Source organism: Crocuta crocuta, unplaced genomic scaffold (genome assembly GCF_008692635.1).
Source record: "Crocuta crocuta isolate KB4526 unplaced genomic scaffold, BGI_CrCroc_1.0 scaffold143, whole genome shotgun sequence".
NCBI classification, from domain to species: Eukaryota; Metazoa; Chordata; class Mammalia; order Carnivora; family Hyaenidae; genus Crocuta; species Crocuta crocuta.
In genome coordinates this window covers 4,967,301-4,982,958 of record NW_027529175.1, presented here as the reverse complement: position 1 = coordinate 4,982,958, position 15,658 = coordinate 4,967,301, and the positions used below count along the sequence as shown (strand labels likewise).

Genomic DNA, 15,658 nt, shown 5'->3' with positions numbered 1-15,658 from the left:
AGTCCTGACCCCCCCGCCCCCCTTGTTCACCGCTTGGTTCTAAGTGGGTCACTGCGGGGCCAGACACGGGGCACACGGCTGTTGAGGGTTTTGCCCTGGGCTGGGAATACCTCACCCCACGCCTGGTGCCAGAAAGGCCTCGAGCTGAGCAGACAGGCCCCGGTCCTGCCAGAATGGCCTTTGCTTCCAGCCAAAGAGCATCACCAACACACACACCTCCACCTTGGAGACCTCCCGCTCTGCGCCTCGGCTGGTGTGACCCGCAGAATTTGGACTCTGAGGGCAGGTGGGACAGCTGGGTCGCCAGACAGAGANCTTTGACTGAGTGTGCTGGTCCCATTTCTCAGACCAGCCCACTGAGGCAAAGCCGAACGGGCCTCCGCGCGGCTGGTCTGGGGGGGGTTGGTGTCAGCAGCCTGGCTCCGGCTGGAGGGGTTTCCACCCGGAATGACGCGCTGTGCTCCCCTCCAAGCCACGAGCCTTCTCCGGAGCGGAAGCGTTTGCCCTGCCCCGTGGGAATAAACTGTGAGCCGGGTCCGGTGCCATGTTGTCTTGTTTGAAGTCCCCAGGAATACGCGAGCTTTTCCGGTTGTGCACAGAGACCCTCTCTGCGAGGAGAGAAGGCTGGCAGGGGCTTGCCCCCACCTGTCCTCTCTGCGCCCGCTCCAGGGGTTTGCGCTGGGCTCCGGGAACAGGGGCTACGTCGGGGCTTTCTCTAGATTTTGTATGCTGTTATTAAAAGCAAGCTATTGCATTTCATTCTGCCTCAGTTTGCCCACCTGTAAAATGGGGCTGATACCACCTACCTCACTGAAGTCTCCAGGGTTCCAGTGCATGACTGGGTTGGGCGGCCACCCCGCACAAGCTTGGGGACGGGGTAGACGTGGGATGCTTCCCCGCCCCCCAGCGCCTGTGGGTGGGGACTGGGCCGGAATAATCTCGCATCCTCTGACTATATCCCCGCTGCCGGCAGGGTTTTGCGTTCCAGAGCAGTGTTTCAGGACAGCACGGGGTCGGGCCTCGCCCCAGACTGCTGGAGCGCGGCCCCGTGTTCCAGGAGTACTCCCCAGGGGACCCAAGTGCTGTCCCCAAGTTTGTGTCTAGGATGGCTAAAATACAGCTTTTTCTTTGGGAGTTTTTTCCTCCCTGGTCATCTGGGGTCTTAGGACCCTGGAACTCAGGTCTGGGGAGAAACACGGCCCTGCCGCCTCCCCCGTGGAAGTCCAGGGGGGGCATGAAGGGGTCCCCCTGCGGAGCCAGGCCCTGGGGCTCAGCCCCCACTCCCGGGGGGCCCCGGGCACACCAGACTCGTCCTCCGTAAGGTGACACGCGAGCTCTGCCCGCGTCACGGGAGCCGAGGGCCAGCTGTGCTGCTGTGCACAGGTGAGTGCCGGGCCCCAGAATGTGTGCGACGGCGGGTGCTCGGAGCCGACCCCCACCTGGCACACGCGCGAACAGACGCCCGTGGCGGTCTGGCTGGTTCACACCCAGCGCGAAGGCGGCGCCGGCCTGTGCGGGCACCGTGCCACCGTCGTGCCCGGCCCGCGGGCGAGGAAACCACACGGCGACGGTCCCGGGACACACAGACGCGTGCGGGGGAGCCCACTTTCCTCGGTCCTTCACCTCCTGAAGAATGAATGTAGAACATGCTGGTTTTAGAGGCGCTCGGGAGCCGGAAAGTAAGCTGTCGCCCTGAGGTTTAGTGTTTCAAAGCGACCGACATCGTCAGTACCAAAGTAACGAGGGATGGGGGTCCTGGCGTCGACACGCGTTTCCTTCTCGAGAGGCCATCTTGCGTTTTTCTGGAAGTGTGCCCGGCTCTTCTTCAGTGGGTACTGGAATCGAAGTACCGTTGTCCCGTGAAGAACCGAGGCGTCCCTGAGCGGGAAAGTTCTCCCTGACAAAGAAACGTCACCGCCCCGGAGTCTGACGGGTGGCATGTCACCTCCAGTCCACCTCTCGGCGCCTCCGAGCTGAGGGAGCCCTCACGGAGGGCTGTTTCTGTTCCAGAAACAGCCGAGGCTCATTATGTCAGAAGGATATTCTTTGCGACAGAAGTAACCGAGCAGTCAGTCCATGAAGAGCAGAAAGGAAAACACTCTGCAGCCGGCGGACGGGTTTTCTGACGCGCTAACGTTTGGACTTTTCGAGGCCCGTGAAGTTCTGTGCCACATGGAGGCTTGTTCCTCATGTGGCCGTTTCTTTAAAGAATCTAACCAGAGGCGAACCCGGATCTGCTTGCTGGTTTGGTCACCCAGGGTCTGTGTAGCCAGCGGACCCGAAATGGGAAGTGAAACCTTTTTTTGTTTCTCCCGTTAAAAGACATTCCAGAAGGCGGGCCCTGTGCGGCCAGTAAATCCTGATGTCTGACGGGACTACACTTGACCCTGCCATAATCTGGAGGTCTTAAAGCGCGGGCCAAGATTCTGTGTGGATGTCCCATGCTGAAAAGCCGCCAGCGTTGTTGAGGAGGCTGGGTGGCTTCCGCTCGGCGTGCGTCTGGGGCCGTCCCGCACCTTAGCTGCAACGTGGGTCTCACAGCCAGTGTCAAAACCCCAGGGTCTTGTGACATGACCTTCATTCTTCCTGTTCAGGCTTCTCTTCTCTGTACAGAAAGCAGAATTCTCCTAAAACACGTCACCACCCCATGGGGACCCAGGCTCCTGGAGAGGCCCGGAGGTGACCCCAGGGCCGAGGCTGCTTTCCTTTGCTCTTTTCCACCTGCTGCTGGCCCCCGGTGGGAGGAGGAGTCCTCTGGTCCTTTCTCTGAGCCTCCAGAATGAATAGCCTGGAGACCTCTTGGGTCCCCATGCTCAGAAGCCAGGTCACCCAGACATCGGGTGCCCTGGGGCAGGGGGCAGAGCTCCAGGGCCGGCAGCCCCTCGAAGTGGAGGAAGCCACAGACACACGGAGAGAGTTTGTTTGCGGCTTTCCTCGGTTCCCAGGGCAAGCGGGCACCTTTATTTCTGCGGCTCCGGTCCTTTGCGCTCAGGAGACCAGAAATAACGGTGGTGCCCAGCTCTGGCCGGTGAGCAGTGGGCCGGCGGGAAGCTTCCAGTCCTTACCTTCTTTGTGCTTCGACGCACTTCCTCACCTCGCAGGGGGCCGGGCGGGGTGGGTGTGAATAGGGACCTTTTCTGGTTTCCAGCCGGACTCTGTGTGAGAGACGACTCCACCCTGCAAAGAAAACCTGTTGAGATTTTTTTTTTCCACGACCTTGAGGCTTGACTAACGCGATTTCTACAAAATCCATTTTAGCAAAAACAGCACGACGGCATCACTGGACATGTTAGGGTCTGTCCGCGGCGTTCCCAGGGCAGCAGCGGCAGCTTCCGGGCACGGAGCCCAGTTCTGAGCAGCTCTCCGCTGGCTGTGGGCTGTGCTGTGCGGGTTTTGCGTTTCTGTTGAAGGTGGATTTGCATGTTGGATACTAAATTTCTTTTTTCTCTGTGTTTTCCTCTAGTGGATCTGTACTTGGTTATTTTTTTCCTTTAATGGGTATTTCAGATTAAAGACATATGACAGCGATGTGAGAAACTCCGTGATTGAACTTGAATTTGCGCCCCCGCCCCAAAGATTTCTTCTTCAACGGTTTTTGGAGCTTTCACACAAGGTCCTGTTTAGGAAGGGCCGGAGCCGGACAGCAGCCACCCGGGGGCCCTGGCTCCTGGGCGCTGGGGGCTCAGGCCTGGACCGGCGCTCCCGAGCCTATGGTTTGGGCAGAGGCAGCATTTGCAAAACCAGATCACATGAGTCACGTCCCCATTTAGCTCCAGCCCCCGTGAGGCAGTACGCGCCCTTCCGCCACACCGTCAGATCTCCCACACTTTATTTCTAGAGAAACTCTCACAAAGCCCTCGTGGCAGTGGGAACGTGACGGGGGCAGAGTGAGGAGTCCCAAGTTCAAGTGCAGGTTTGCAGGCTCTCACCGGGCCGCCTGGCCTTCAGGAAGATGGTTTCCGGGCCGTGGCTCTCTGTTGCCGTGAGACTCTGCAGAGCAGAGTCGAGCAGAGCATGTTGCAGGTTTTCAAGCAGCCTCTACCCACCAGAGGCTGCTGCGGGCCGTTGCGGACGGAGGCAGCCTCTGCATCTCGGGGCTTTTGCTTCCCACGAGCAAACGATCCCTAAATTGTGTCTAAGGTACAGGGTGTGCATCAGGTTCCCATGGTGGGAGGTGACGGGACAGGAAGTGAAAGCGGGGGGTGGGGTGTCTGAGAGGAACGAAGATGCAGATGTAGAAATAGGGCGAGAAGGGTCACATCGATGACCCCTCTTGCAGACAGCCCTTGCCTTCAAAATGTGCGCGTGAGCAGAACTGTCGGGAGCAGCATCACCCAGGGCAGCCCGCAGGAGAGCGTGCTACAGGCGGGCCCCGGCTGGTTGCCATCGGGATCAAACCCCCTTCTCGCTCAGTAGGGAAAAGTCGCCTGGAAGGTATTTAGTCGTGACTGTGGAGGGCACTGGGTGGGAGCTCCCGTGGTTACAGCCTGTGACCTGCTGCGCCCTGAAGGCTGACGCTGCTGTTTGGGCTCTTTTCTCCATCCTAGACGAACTTTCAGGGATCGTCACGCTCTAGCTTAGACAAACATGTCGATTGGAAGAGGAGACTTTGGGAATTTTATATTAGGAGGAGGAGAAAGTGTCCAAGAAATTAATCCGCATAGTACCCTAGTCCGCTGTACAAACACCTGGTGAGTGGGTGGACGTGGTGGACTTCGTGCTTGGCTGTTAAAACAACAGAACGGCTGGGAAGGTTAAAGGGGAAGCAAAAGTGATGGTTTGGGAGTCGAGGAATCCAAGGGCGTCCCTTCTGTTGCTCGCAGATTCGTTGATTCCCTCCCACCTTGGCCTCTACGAAAGCTGACAGGTGTAACAAGGTGTTTCTTTCCTTTGTGTCGATCAAGGGTCTTTCATCTTGGAATCTGACTTTAATAAAACAACTGGATTGCCCGGTTGGAAATAACCGTGATTTTTCAGTGAACTGTGTTTATATTTTGAATAAACAACTTGTTCGGAGGCTCTTGTCCATTCCAGAAGCCAGGAGTCCTTGGACAGGCACACGCACGCACCTTCGAGCACAGTGGGAGGAGCCCACGTGTCCGTGGAACCGGACGCTGGGTTTTCTCCACCACAAAGCGGACTCCCCACCTCCCGCCCCGGGTCCCGGGGCGGGGGACGGGGTGTGTGTGGAGCGAGACGTGCACGTACAAGGCTGCGTAGCTCCTGGCTACAGTCACTGTCACTGCCGTCCCACTCCTGAAATGTGCCCCAAGGGCTTCGCCTAGATTATCTTTAAACAAAAGTCCTAAGGAGCAGCCCCGGGGCCTCACACTTGAGATGCTCACACTCGGGCGGGGTCCTCACACCTGGGGTGCTCACACTTGGGCGGGGTCCTCACACTCAGGCAGGGTGCTCACACTCGGGCGGGGTCCTCACACTCGGGCAGGGTGCTCACACTCGGGCAGGGTGCTCACACACGGGCAGGGTGCTCACACTCAGGCGTGTGTCAGAACCAGCAGCAAACACCCAGGCGGCTACTGATGAAAATGTTGCAGGGTTCGTGGTGAGGGCTGCACATGACTGACTGTACCAACGACTGAATCGTACACCTCCTGAAGGTGAAGGTGAGGTCATAGACACAGACCGAAACCCACGCCAGATCTTCCAGGCCTGGGGGAGGGGCCCCGGAGGTGGCAGCTTGAGCAAGTTCCCAGTTGCTGCAGCCGCCGGGACCACACTTGAGGACCGTGTGGTCGCCCAGCCACCCCGAGCTCCTACGACAGACCTGGCACATTTCCGGGTCAGGCTCCCTCTTCCGACACCGCCCTCCCACTGACGGCACCAGCTGGCGAGTGCCACTCTGGCGGGCAGCTCGGTCAGTCCTGGGCCTGTCCCCGCGACACCTCCGGCACGGCCTGGAGCGGAGCTGGCCCTGGGCGGACTCTGCAAACATATCGCAGCTGATGTTACAGTTTAATCTGGGAATGCTTCGTTGTTGTTTTTCTAAATTGCTGAGAATGTAAAGTTCTATAACCTCAATGTATTTTTTTCTTGATCATTTTGATCCTTAGTTTTAAAATATTCTCACAGGGGCGCCTGGGGAGCTCAGTTAAGCGTCCAACTTTGGCTCAGGTTATGATCTCACAGCTCGGTGGGTTCGAGCCCCGTGTCGGGCTGTGTGCTGACAGCTCGGAACCTGGAGCTGCTTCAGATTCCGTGTCTCCCTCTCTCTCTGACCCTCCCCTGCTCACGCTCTTTCTCTCTTAAAAATAAACATTAAAACTTAAAAAATAACCAAACAAATAAAATGTCCTTACGAGGGTTCAGATTTCTGACTGAGAGAGACCCGGACACAGATGCCAATTCCATTTACTTATGTGTGAGAAGCGCACGCACCTGCCCAGACCCCTGGCTTTGGAAAACGCAGCGCGGGCCGTCCGGGAGGTCTGCCCTGGGCGCTGTTTGCAGAGGGCAGAGTGCTTCCCACGGGGAACTGGGACGCTCAGCCGCACCCGCTGCGACACTCATTGGTGAACATGTGAACAGTGCAGCAAACTCCAGTGGTTTGGAGGGAGCCTGAGCCGCATACACGGGCCGAGAAGCAGGTCTGTCCTCACCTCTGTCCTCACTCCTCACCCCCTCAACTCCTCACCCCCCTCACTTCCTCACCTCCTCACCCCCTCACCTTCCTGCGCCCTGGGGGCTTCTGGGCACCGCCGCCCCCCTTCCCCCTCTGGTCTGCTTGACTTGTGGCAACACCAGGAACATCATAGGAACATACAAGTGTTAAACACTGATTTTTGTTTACCTTCCATTTATTCACATTTCATGGATATTACACTTCCTCAAAAACTAATACAAATTGAGATTACATTGTCTGACAGTTCAAGTATTTTAGGTTTAGAAAACAATTTCCTATGTAAAATAGAAAGCAAACATCTTACCCATCCGACTGCTAAGAGGTTTTACAGCCGTCACAATGGCATTCGCATCGGCACAGTCTAGAGTCCTTACCGTGATGGCCTCTGGCCAAGGACGTACCAGCGGGCAGAGCGCGGCCTGGATGGGCCGCTCCGGGTCACCTATTGGGAGCACAGATTCTCACTTCCGGAATGAGCACGAACAGCCAGGGCCTGGGGAGTGAGCCGTCTGGTCTGCAAAGCCTTCGCTAGCCCGTGCACGCTCCCTCACTGCTCCGAACCACCAGAGTGACGAGCGCTCAAAAGCAAACGACTGGTTTAAACTTCAAAACTAAAGCAAAAAAGGCCGGTCTCAGTGCCAACTGGTTGTGAGCTCGGATAGTAATAAGGTGGGACTGTGCTTTCTCTACCTCCGAACAGGTAGATCTTTTTGGCATGCAGCTTATCAAAACTATGATGTAGAACTGAAATTGTAAAACAAGAATCCTTTTCAAGAAGAAAATCAGTTCATCAATGGCCACACTTGTCCTTCCACAGAAAACACAACCTGCGCTGCCTTAAAACCAGGACACGCACTTCCAGCCTGTAATTCTAAGACGGGGGATGCTCAAGAGGAGATGGACACACACCAGCTGTAAAAAAAAAAAAGGCCACTGGGTATGAGGCAGCATGATTAGGATTAAAGGTGGAAACGTCCCTTCCGGCCACACAGAGGATACACATCACAGATCCTTCAACTAGATACAAACACTTCTGTCTACATTAGACACTTTAAAGCCTAATTCCTAGTATTTTGTCCAAAATAAACCTAACCAAAGCCACGGGGTGGAACTGAGCTAGTCATACAGTGGGGGCGGTGAGCTCTCTGGGGGCCCTGCCCCCGGGTAACACACAAGCACTTGGACTTTACAGTAAAATCCACACGCACTCGGACTCTTCTGTCAGTACATAATCAAAGTGGAGGCCAAAGTTCCTAATGCAGAAGAGACATGGAGGAAAGAGCGCGTTGTGAGCGACGGCGCACATGTCACATCCGCCCTTGTAACTGTCACTTTCACAGTGACAGTCATAGCAGCAAGTTTGCCGGGAATGTCAGGAAAAGAAAAAGCCACACATACCCACTAATTCGGAGAGACATGAACTGTTTTTCCAGGGGATTGAGAGGTGACCCAATTCCGATGTTTTTGGGCCACTGTGGTAAACATCCCACCGGACAGGCTGGGCGCTCCTGCAGGCGCCCGGGGGCCACAGGAGCACGGGTGGCTGAGGCCAGGACACAGGGGCCCCGCGCGACCTCGTCCTAACGGCCGGAGAGACCGCAGGCGAAGGAACAGGGCCTCCCCGGGTCACCCGCCCGCTTCCTACAGATGACCAGTCACAAAAGCTCACCCACGTTCTCGGTTCTAAAAAGACAACGCAGCAGCGCCCGCTACTCCTCCCTAGTTCTCCCGATGGCGGAGGCCGCCCACACCCCGCGAAGTGGAAGCATCTCTCCGGGTATCTGTCCAGTCACACGCCGGGGCCACATTCTCTCACCGGAACGAGAAAACAAGTACGAGACTCACGCTCAATGTTGGGCCGACTACCACACTTCAAGCGTCTGAGTTCACACAGCTGATCATAAAACAGTTTCCCTGCCCCCCTTTAAATCTAAGAATTATAGATTCTTTTCTTTAAAAAATCAACTGTCCTATCTGTAGTTACTGTACTGTTCCTTTCTAAGTCAGAAGACATTCTCTGTGCTGAAGATCAGAATATACAAATGTGAGCCCTCAGGCACGGACCCTGAGCCTTTAAAACAAGATCATTAAATGATTAGTGAGGAATGAAAGTAGACACTTAAACATTAAATCTGCATCTAATTCACGTGCCCAGAGTCTTGCAAGGCAGCCGGGAGTAGACACCAAACCGCAGTGGGGACGCGACGTGCTCTTCTCGTGCGTAACCGGGGCTTCCTCCCAAGTGGACGAACTGAACGTCTAACTCTTAAAAAAGTCCATGGAAACTCATCAGACACAGTAACACACCCCTGTTTGGAGTTAAAGGCAAAATCTGCACACCCCATTTCGATTCCATGACTTCGGTGCACGCTTCCTGGAGCGCGCACACGACTCGTGTAGTCAGAGCTCCGAGGGCTGGTGAGTGGCTCGGGGATGCACAGGGTTCCTCATGGCACAAATTAACTAGGGCAGATTTCGCTTTCTTTTGTACCGCACTCTTTGACTTAATTTTCTTTTTTACCGGGGTTTGCTGTCTGTGATCTATCAACATAAGCTACCAAATTTGTGCTTTAAAAACCTCACTCCTGACACCACCCCCCATTCTACTTGCCTGCAGGCGGTGCGCTGGGAACAGCGCCTCAGGAATGACACTATAAAACCCGATCAACTAACCGAAGAGCAAGCTACTGGCTTCCTTTTAAAACCAAAGAGCAGCTCCAGCATCAGGTAACGCGGCCACAGGGCCACAAGGCCTACGTCTGCAAATCAAAAGCTAACGCCTCTAGTGCTGAGGGGACATTTGGTATTGAAGGTTCAGCTTTAACAGCAAAGGAAAAACGCAGCTGCCACGGCCAGTAGCATGATTCATTTGGAAACGGGCGCTGTTCTCCCCAATCAGCCACGCCCCCCAGAGAGGACGCCACAGGCAAGCTTCCTTCTGGACGCGGCTGCCGGGACTCCTCGTCGACAGAGGCAGCAGCCCCCGACACCCGGGGACTGGAACAGCCTTTGGGAAGTCTAATCGATACCCTGATTTTAGTCTGTTAAGAAATCACTTGCGGTCAGTTTAATAAATGAACATTAAAAATCTTCCAAAAAATTTCATTCAAACATTATTTTACACATTAGATAGTTCTTAAGAAGGGAGAATAGTTTCTTGACACTTAACATTTAAAGGTTTTATTGGCCACATTCATCTTCCTCACAGAAGTTTTACGTTCTCCGCGAGTCCTTGGAAGGTCAGAGGAAGGAGAGGAGGACTGACCGGCTCGGTGAAGGGCGGCGGGGGCAGCAGCTTGGCACCAACTCCTCAGAGGGCGGGCGTTCAGGCATCCTTTTTCTCCAGTAAAATTTTGTGCAGCTCATCTGCGTCCTCGCCTGTTTTCACCCGGATTAACATGGTGACCGGGACGGTGGCATTCTTCTCATCGATGGGTGGGTTTGGGACACACACAATAAGTACGTTGTTTTTCCCCGTCCGCGTGCACGGCATGTTGGGCGGAATCAGGACGTTCAGCAGTATGTTGCCTGCATTTAAACAAAGGAAAAGGTACATCGAAATCACACAGACCACAGGCCCGAGACTACAGCTTTAATATGTGAAACGTTCAATCTCGAAGCCCTCTTCAACTTAACCCATCTCACACGGTGGGGTGGGGGGTGGGGGGCATCAGGAAGGTCACAGAAAGGGCACCGGCTCCCTGGTGCGGAGGCCTCAGCCCAACTGTGGGGAAACCGCCCTCCGCCCCTCCTGCCCCATCCCTATGGCCCCGCCGTAGCGGCCAGGCCCGCTGAGCGGCGTCCGTTCTTCCATGACCCCTTCACAAGGTCACTGGAATAGAGGCAAAATGGTCAGCAAAGAAACCTCCGTCCGAGGNGGGGCGCTAGTACCACAAGATGTCACCATGTGTCAAGCTCAGCAAAAGAGCCACACGGAAGTTTCTGCGACCTGGCCTGGTAGGGCCCAGGGCTGCCCACCACTTCGTCTCAGACCTGCCCCAGCCCCTCCAGGCCCTCCCCACTCCTCGTGCCCATGGGCTGCTCTGAGGGCGAAGCTGCAACGCGTTCAAGTTCACTTCCTACATAAACCAGAGTCCTCCAAACGGTTCATTCCCCTTCTGTGTTTATTAAACCACCCACTTCACCGACAGCTTCTTCATCACATTTCTAACACCAAGTAAAGTGAAAACTGTTTTGGTGACTTCTTGGCTACAGTTTTCAACACACCTACATTCCCCTGCATGTCCCCCGACTAAATCTGTAAACAACCAGGAAGCACACGATGCGCTGGGTCTGCTAGCCCACCCCCCAGACACACCGGTGCACGCGAGCTCAGTGACTGCTCGAGTGGGGCTTTTTACAGACCATGAGGTTAGGATTTGGGCCCCTTGAAAAGATACGCACCTAAATTGGTGTCTGCCCGCACTAAGAGTTGTGTCTTCTGATTTGCTGTAGGTTTTAAATGCAAAGTACCCACACCTTTTTCTTTAAACTCGTTGTCTTTCTTGTAAAAGAGTTTACACCTGCGGGAAAGAACAGGTATAATCAGACACTCCGAAGACAAACCAAGTCACAGGTTCAGACAACCACTGTTCACACCTGTGCGCAAAGACCCGCATGAAAGGAGCAGCGGAATCCCTGACTCAGACTGGGCCTGGGCACCAATCAGAATAAGCAAAGTGCTTAGATGTTCTAGAACCCTTCCCTCATTTCCCCCGATTACTAAAATAGTGGCTCAGGGTGGGGCGCCTGGNGAACCCACGAACCGCGAGATCATGACCTAAGCGAAAGTCGGACGCTTAACCGACTAAGCCACCAGGCGCCCCTGTCCGACTCTTGATCTCAGTTCAGGTCGTGAGGCACGGGGCCTACTTGGGACCCTCCCCCTCTGCCCCGTGCACACAGGCACCCGCTTTCAAGCTCTCTAAAATTAAAATTGAATTGCCACTGGCTCTCAAAAAAATAAAATAGTGGGTCACATACAACTTTTAAAATAACACTTCTAAAACGGTCTTTTCTCAATTCAGTCACGAGCACAGCTAAGCGGCCCACACGTGTCCGCTGTGCTCCTCTGGCCCCGAGCTCAAGAGGCCGAGCTGGTCCTTTAAGGGCAGGAACAAATACGGGACACTGTGCCCCCATCTCTCTTCCCTCTTTTCCTACTTATTTTTGAAGCCTCTTCGGGACTCCTTCGGGTTTTGGGCTACCAAACGCTCAAATTCTGGAAAACGTTCTTAAGCAAGGCCGACATCCCAGTAAGGCCATCGGACGCCTCCCCGCCCTGCCGCCCCACGTCTCCTCGGGCCCACACACAACCCAAACCACCGCCTGCTCCTTTGATCTGTTCCGATTAGGAGAGAATCTTAGGTCAGGTCACTCCTTCGTTTCATGTGTGTAATTAAATAAGAACAAGCAGAAGGAACTGTTGGATTCTTAAAAGTTCTCAGAAACTTGCGAACTTCACAGGCTACGGTGATTTGTTATGAAAATGGACTCAATCTGAAATTTTTGTTACTTAGAAAAACGCATGTTAGGGAAGCTTCTAAAATGGCACAAATGAATTTTCTGTAAATATCTCTGTTAAAAGTACTAATCTCATTTCACCGCGATGAGAGAATTCAAAATTTTCCCCAATCTTTCTTCTGAAAGCAACCGCTCTCATATAAAAACAAACAAAACAAAAAACCCCTGAACAACACTCTTCACTGGGGGGAAAAGACCAAGGGACAGTCACATGCAGAACTTGCTGGCTGAGAAAAGCCACAAGGGCCAACCACGTCTCCAGGAAGGGAGGAGGCCGCCTGACCAAGAGCGGGAGTCAAATCAGATCAGAAACCAGCGAGGAGGGGACTCTGCAGGGAGGAGGAAGGGCACAGAAGGGAGGAGGAGGAAGGAGCGAAGCCCGAGAGGAGATGGGGAGGGTCCAGCACAGAAAGACCTGTGCCTAAAGCACTTTGGTTTTTTTTTAATTTAAAAATTTTTTTTTACTGTTTTGTTTATTTCTGAGAGAGAGAGAGAGAGAGAGAGAGAGAGAGAGAGACAGCGTTAGCAGGGGAGGGTCAGAGAGAGAGGGAGACACAGAATGTGAAGCAGCTCCAGGCTCTGAGCTGTCAGCACAGAGCCCGACGCGGGGCTCGAACCCACGAACCGTGAGATCATGACCTGAGCCAAAGTCGGACGCTTAACCACCTGAGCCCCCCAGGTGCCCCTAAAGCACTTTGAAAGCAGGAAAGAACAGGGCACCTGGGGGACTCAGTCAGTCAAGTGTCCAACTTTGGCTCAGGTCGTGATCTCACAGTCTGTGGGGTCGAGCCCCGCGTTGGGCTCTGGGATGACAGGGCCAGAGGCGCCTGGGAGTCTCTCTCTGCCCCTCCCCCACTGGCTTTCTTGCCCTCTCAAAGAAAAAAAAAGGCAGGAAAGAACAAAAATAACAAAGAGTAGGAATGCCCAGCAGGAAATTTCTAGAATGTCTGTTTTAAACACACAGGTCAAGAATTGTTCCTCGTTCCAGCTCAAAGAGCAGGCGCAGGCAGGCCCGGGTGGGGCGCCCGGCATCTCCTCATGAGGCCACCTGGCACGTCCCTGAAGACGCGCGCGCCAAGTGTGTGCCCGGGGATCTCACTTACTTTTTGGAGTAAAACGCATCTTCTTCTTTCACTTCGGTAACTACTACTTTGGGTGGTTCATCATTCTCCTCTTCGTCTCCGCCTTTTATAAAAACAAGACTAACTCAGTAAAAGTCAAACCAAGAGCTTAACAACGTAACAACACAAGTTCTCTCCCCCGCAATACCTCAACCCCCAAATCGCACGTANCACTGGGGGGGGGGGGGAGCGGAGGACTCACTGGATTTTAATGATTTTATGAAAATATTAGAGTAGTTTTTAATAGGACCCTGCTTCTCTCTTCTAGATGTTGACCTGTAGAAAGCCTTGAGGTGAAAAGTGATGGACACTTACTTACAATTCAGTGCCCAAATTTTAACAGGGAAATAACCAATCAAGCCCCACACGGACTCAAGATTACCCACTGGAGAAGACTTCAGCTGGGCCTCTATCGCCTTCAGCCCCAAAAGCTCCCGTGACCATGTCTCATCGTCCCGCTAAGGAATAATCAACACGAGATAAAATTGTTTACAGGGCGAGTTGTCAGAGAAACCACCCTTGTGGGGAAGCAGGCTCTGTCTAAACTGCCACACCTCTGGGGCTCGGGTCCCACGGGTCCCCTCCCTGACCTAGCCCAGGGCCCCAGCTATTAGATGCAAGTAACATCCTCTGGAGAAAGTGTATCCGGAAAGTCAGTAAACTAAATAGCAATAATTCTGGTGCTCAAACAATTCAAAGTCGTAAGATTTGCATTTTAAGAAGGCATGAGATGTCATGAGATGGAGCCCCATGGAGGGATTCCCTCCCCCGCTCTGGGCCTCTGGGTCGCCCCCTGCTGGTGCTCCGGCTCAAAAGAAAGGCAGTCCTGAACTGGGTTGTCCAGGGCCGGCCCGGCCACCGCGGTCCTTTAACAGCTACGTCTTTCTGACGCGTCAAACGAGCAGCACGGGAAGCACAAGAAGCAGGCATTGGGCCTCATGCGAGATGGAGCTTCCCTCCCCCGGGCTCTGCGGTCCCTGCCATGCCGGGGCCGGGGGCCACCCTTCACTGGTCCTTTAGGGCAGAGGAATAAGAGGGGAGGCCTTCATGTTATGCTGTGCGCTGGGGGGCCCTGAAGGCCACACACAGGGATAACGGGAGTCTGGCTCCGAGGAGGAGGGACACATAATATTCGCTGGCAAACTCCCTCTCACCGAGCTAACTTGTCCGAGGCGTGTGCTTTCCACCTACTTACGAGGAAGTGCCCTCACACGCGTGGGGTGTTCACAGCCACCACGTGATGACATGAGATTAGTAGGACGCGAACCCCTCTTTTCAAAGAGCTAAGAACAGGGAGTGAAGGGCCTGTGACTCAGGCCTGGCTGGGGGCATACCACACTAGGTGGAAACTTCTGGAAAGGTGGTTGCAACCCATACACATCCAGGGAAAACCCTGTCAATTTGTTCCCTGTGGCGAAGAAGAGTCTACCTTTTTCCTGTGGAGTACTTTTCCGCCAGGAGACTTCACCTACAACTATAAACCCCTAGACACAAAAAATTCCATAGATGTTTAGGAACAATTCTTTCAATAAGACACAATTTTCAAACGAAATTAATTCACTCAGTTTTTATTTTAGAGAGCGTGCGGGCAGGAGAGGGGGAGGGGGAGAGGAAGGTGAGGAGGGAGATGAGGAGGAGTATCCTAAGCACGCTCAGCATGGAGCCCACCGTGGGGCTTGATCTCACGACCCTGACATCATGACCTGAGCCGAAATCAAGAGTCAGGCGCTTAGCCGAGTGAGCCACCCAGGGCCCCTCACTTAATTTTTGATATGCAAAGCCGTCTGCTTCCTAATTTTCAAAGTTGTTGTGCCAGATGCTTCTATACCCCTTATTTTTAAGTTCTTACTCCTTACAACAACTCTACAAAACCGTCTCCCTCCCTTCTACAAATAGGGAAACGGACTCCAAAACAGCTGGCCAACTTCGTCTGGGGTCGCGTCTAGGAAATGACAGTCACAGCGTGAGTCCAGGTCTGCCTGAAACACACACCCACGCTCGCGCCACTGCACACCGAGCAGACACGCCTGGAGCCGACTTAGAGGACGGCCCGGCCGCGTCGTTACCTTTGCGCTCGTCACTGCCGCCTGCGGGCTCCTCCGGGGTCTCCGAGGACAGGGAAGAGGCCGGTTTCTTCTGGCTCATATCTTTGCCAAAAAAGCTGGAGTTTCCGGAGGAAAATGAAAACCCAGTCAGTGGGCCCGAGTTTAAGGAGCCCAAGACGGAACCATCGATCTTCTTGCTAAAGCTGAACGAGGCACTCGCTGCTCCCACCAACGGGTCCACCTTCTTTTCGGAATCCGCCTCGGTCTTCTTTTCAGACGCGTCCTCGGTTTTGCTGCCGTGAAACAAAAACGCAGACTCCTGCTGGGAC

General features: G+C 54.2%; 2 protein-coding genes and 1 long non-coding RNA gene across 3 annotated transcripts in view; 1 reads left to right on the top strand and 2 right to left on the bottom strand.

The window, feature by feature from the left end:
- Positions 1-15,658, bottom strand: part of FAM118A (family with sequence similarity 118 member A) — a 246,590-nt gene that overhangs the window by 95,536 nt on the left and 135,396 nt on the right. The window lies entirely within an intron of this gene.
- On the top strand, positions 7-759 carry LOC144226583 (uncharacterized). The gene is made up of 2 exons (XR_013333688.1): positions 7-286; positions 348-759. It is a non-coding gene; the product is annotated as an uncharacterized LOC144226583 (long non-coding RNA).
- Positions 9,805-15,658, bottom strand: part of NUP50 (nucleoporin 50) — a 16,664-nt gene continuing 10,810 nt past the window's right edge. The window contains exons 6-9 of the mRNA XM_077758010.1: positions 15,351-15,656; positions 13,267-13,348; positions 11,045-11,163; positions 9,805-10,168 (exon numbers count right to left, since the gene is read on the bottom strand). Of these exons, the coding sequence (XP_077614136.1) occupies positions 9,966-10,168; positions 11,045-11,163; positions 13,267-13,348; positions 15,351-15,656 (710 nt within the window). The 3' untranslated portion in view covers positions 9,805-9,965. The remainder of the gene's footprint in view (positions 10,169-11,044; positions 11,164-13,266; positions 13,349-15,350; positions 15,657-15,658) is intronic.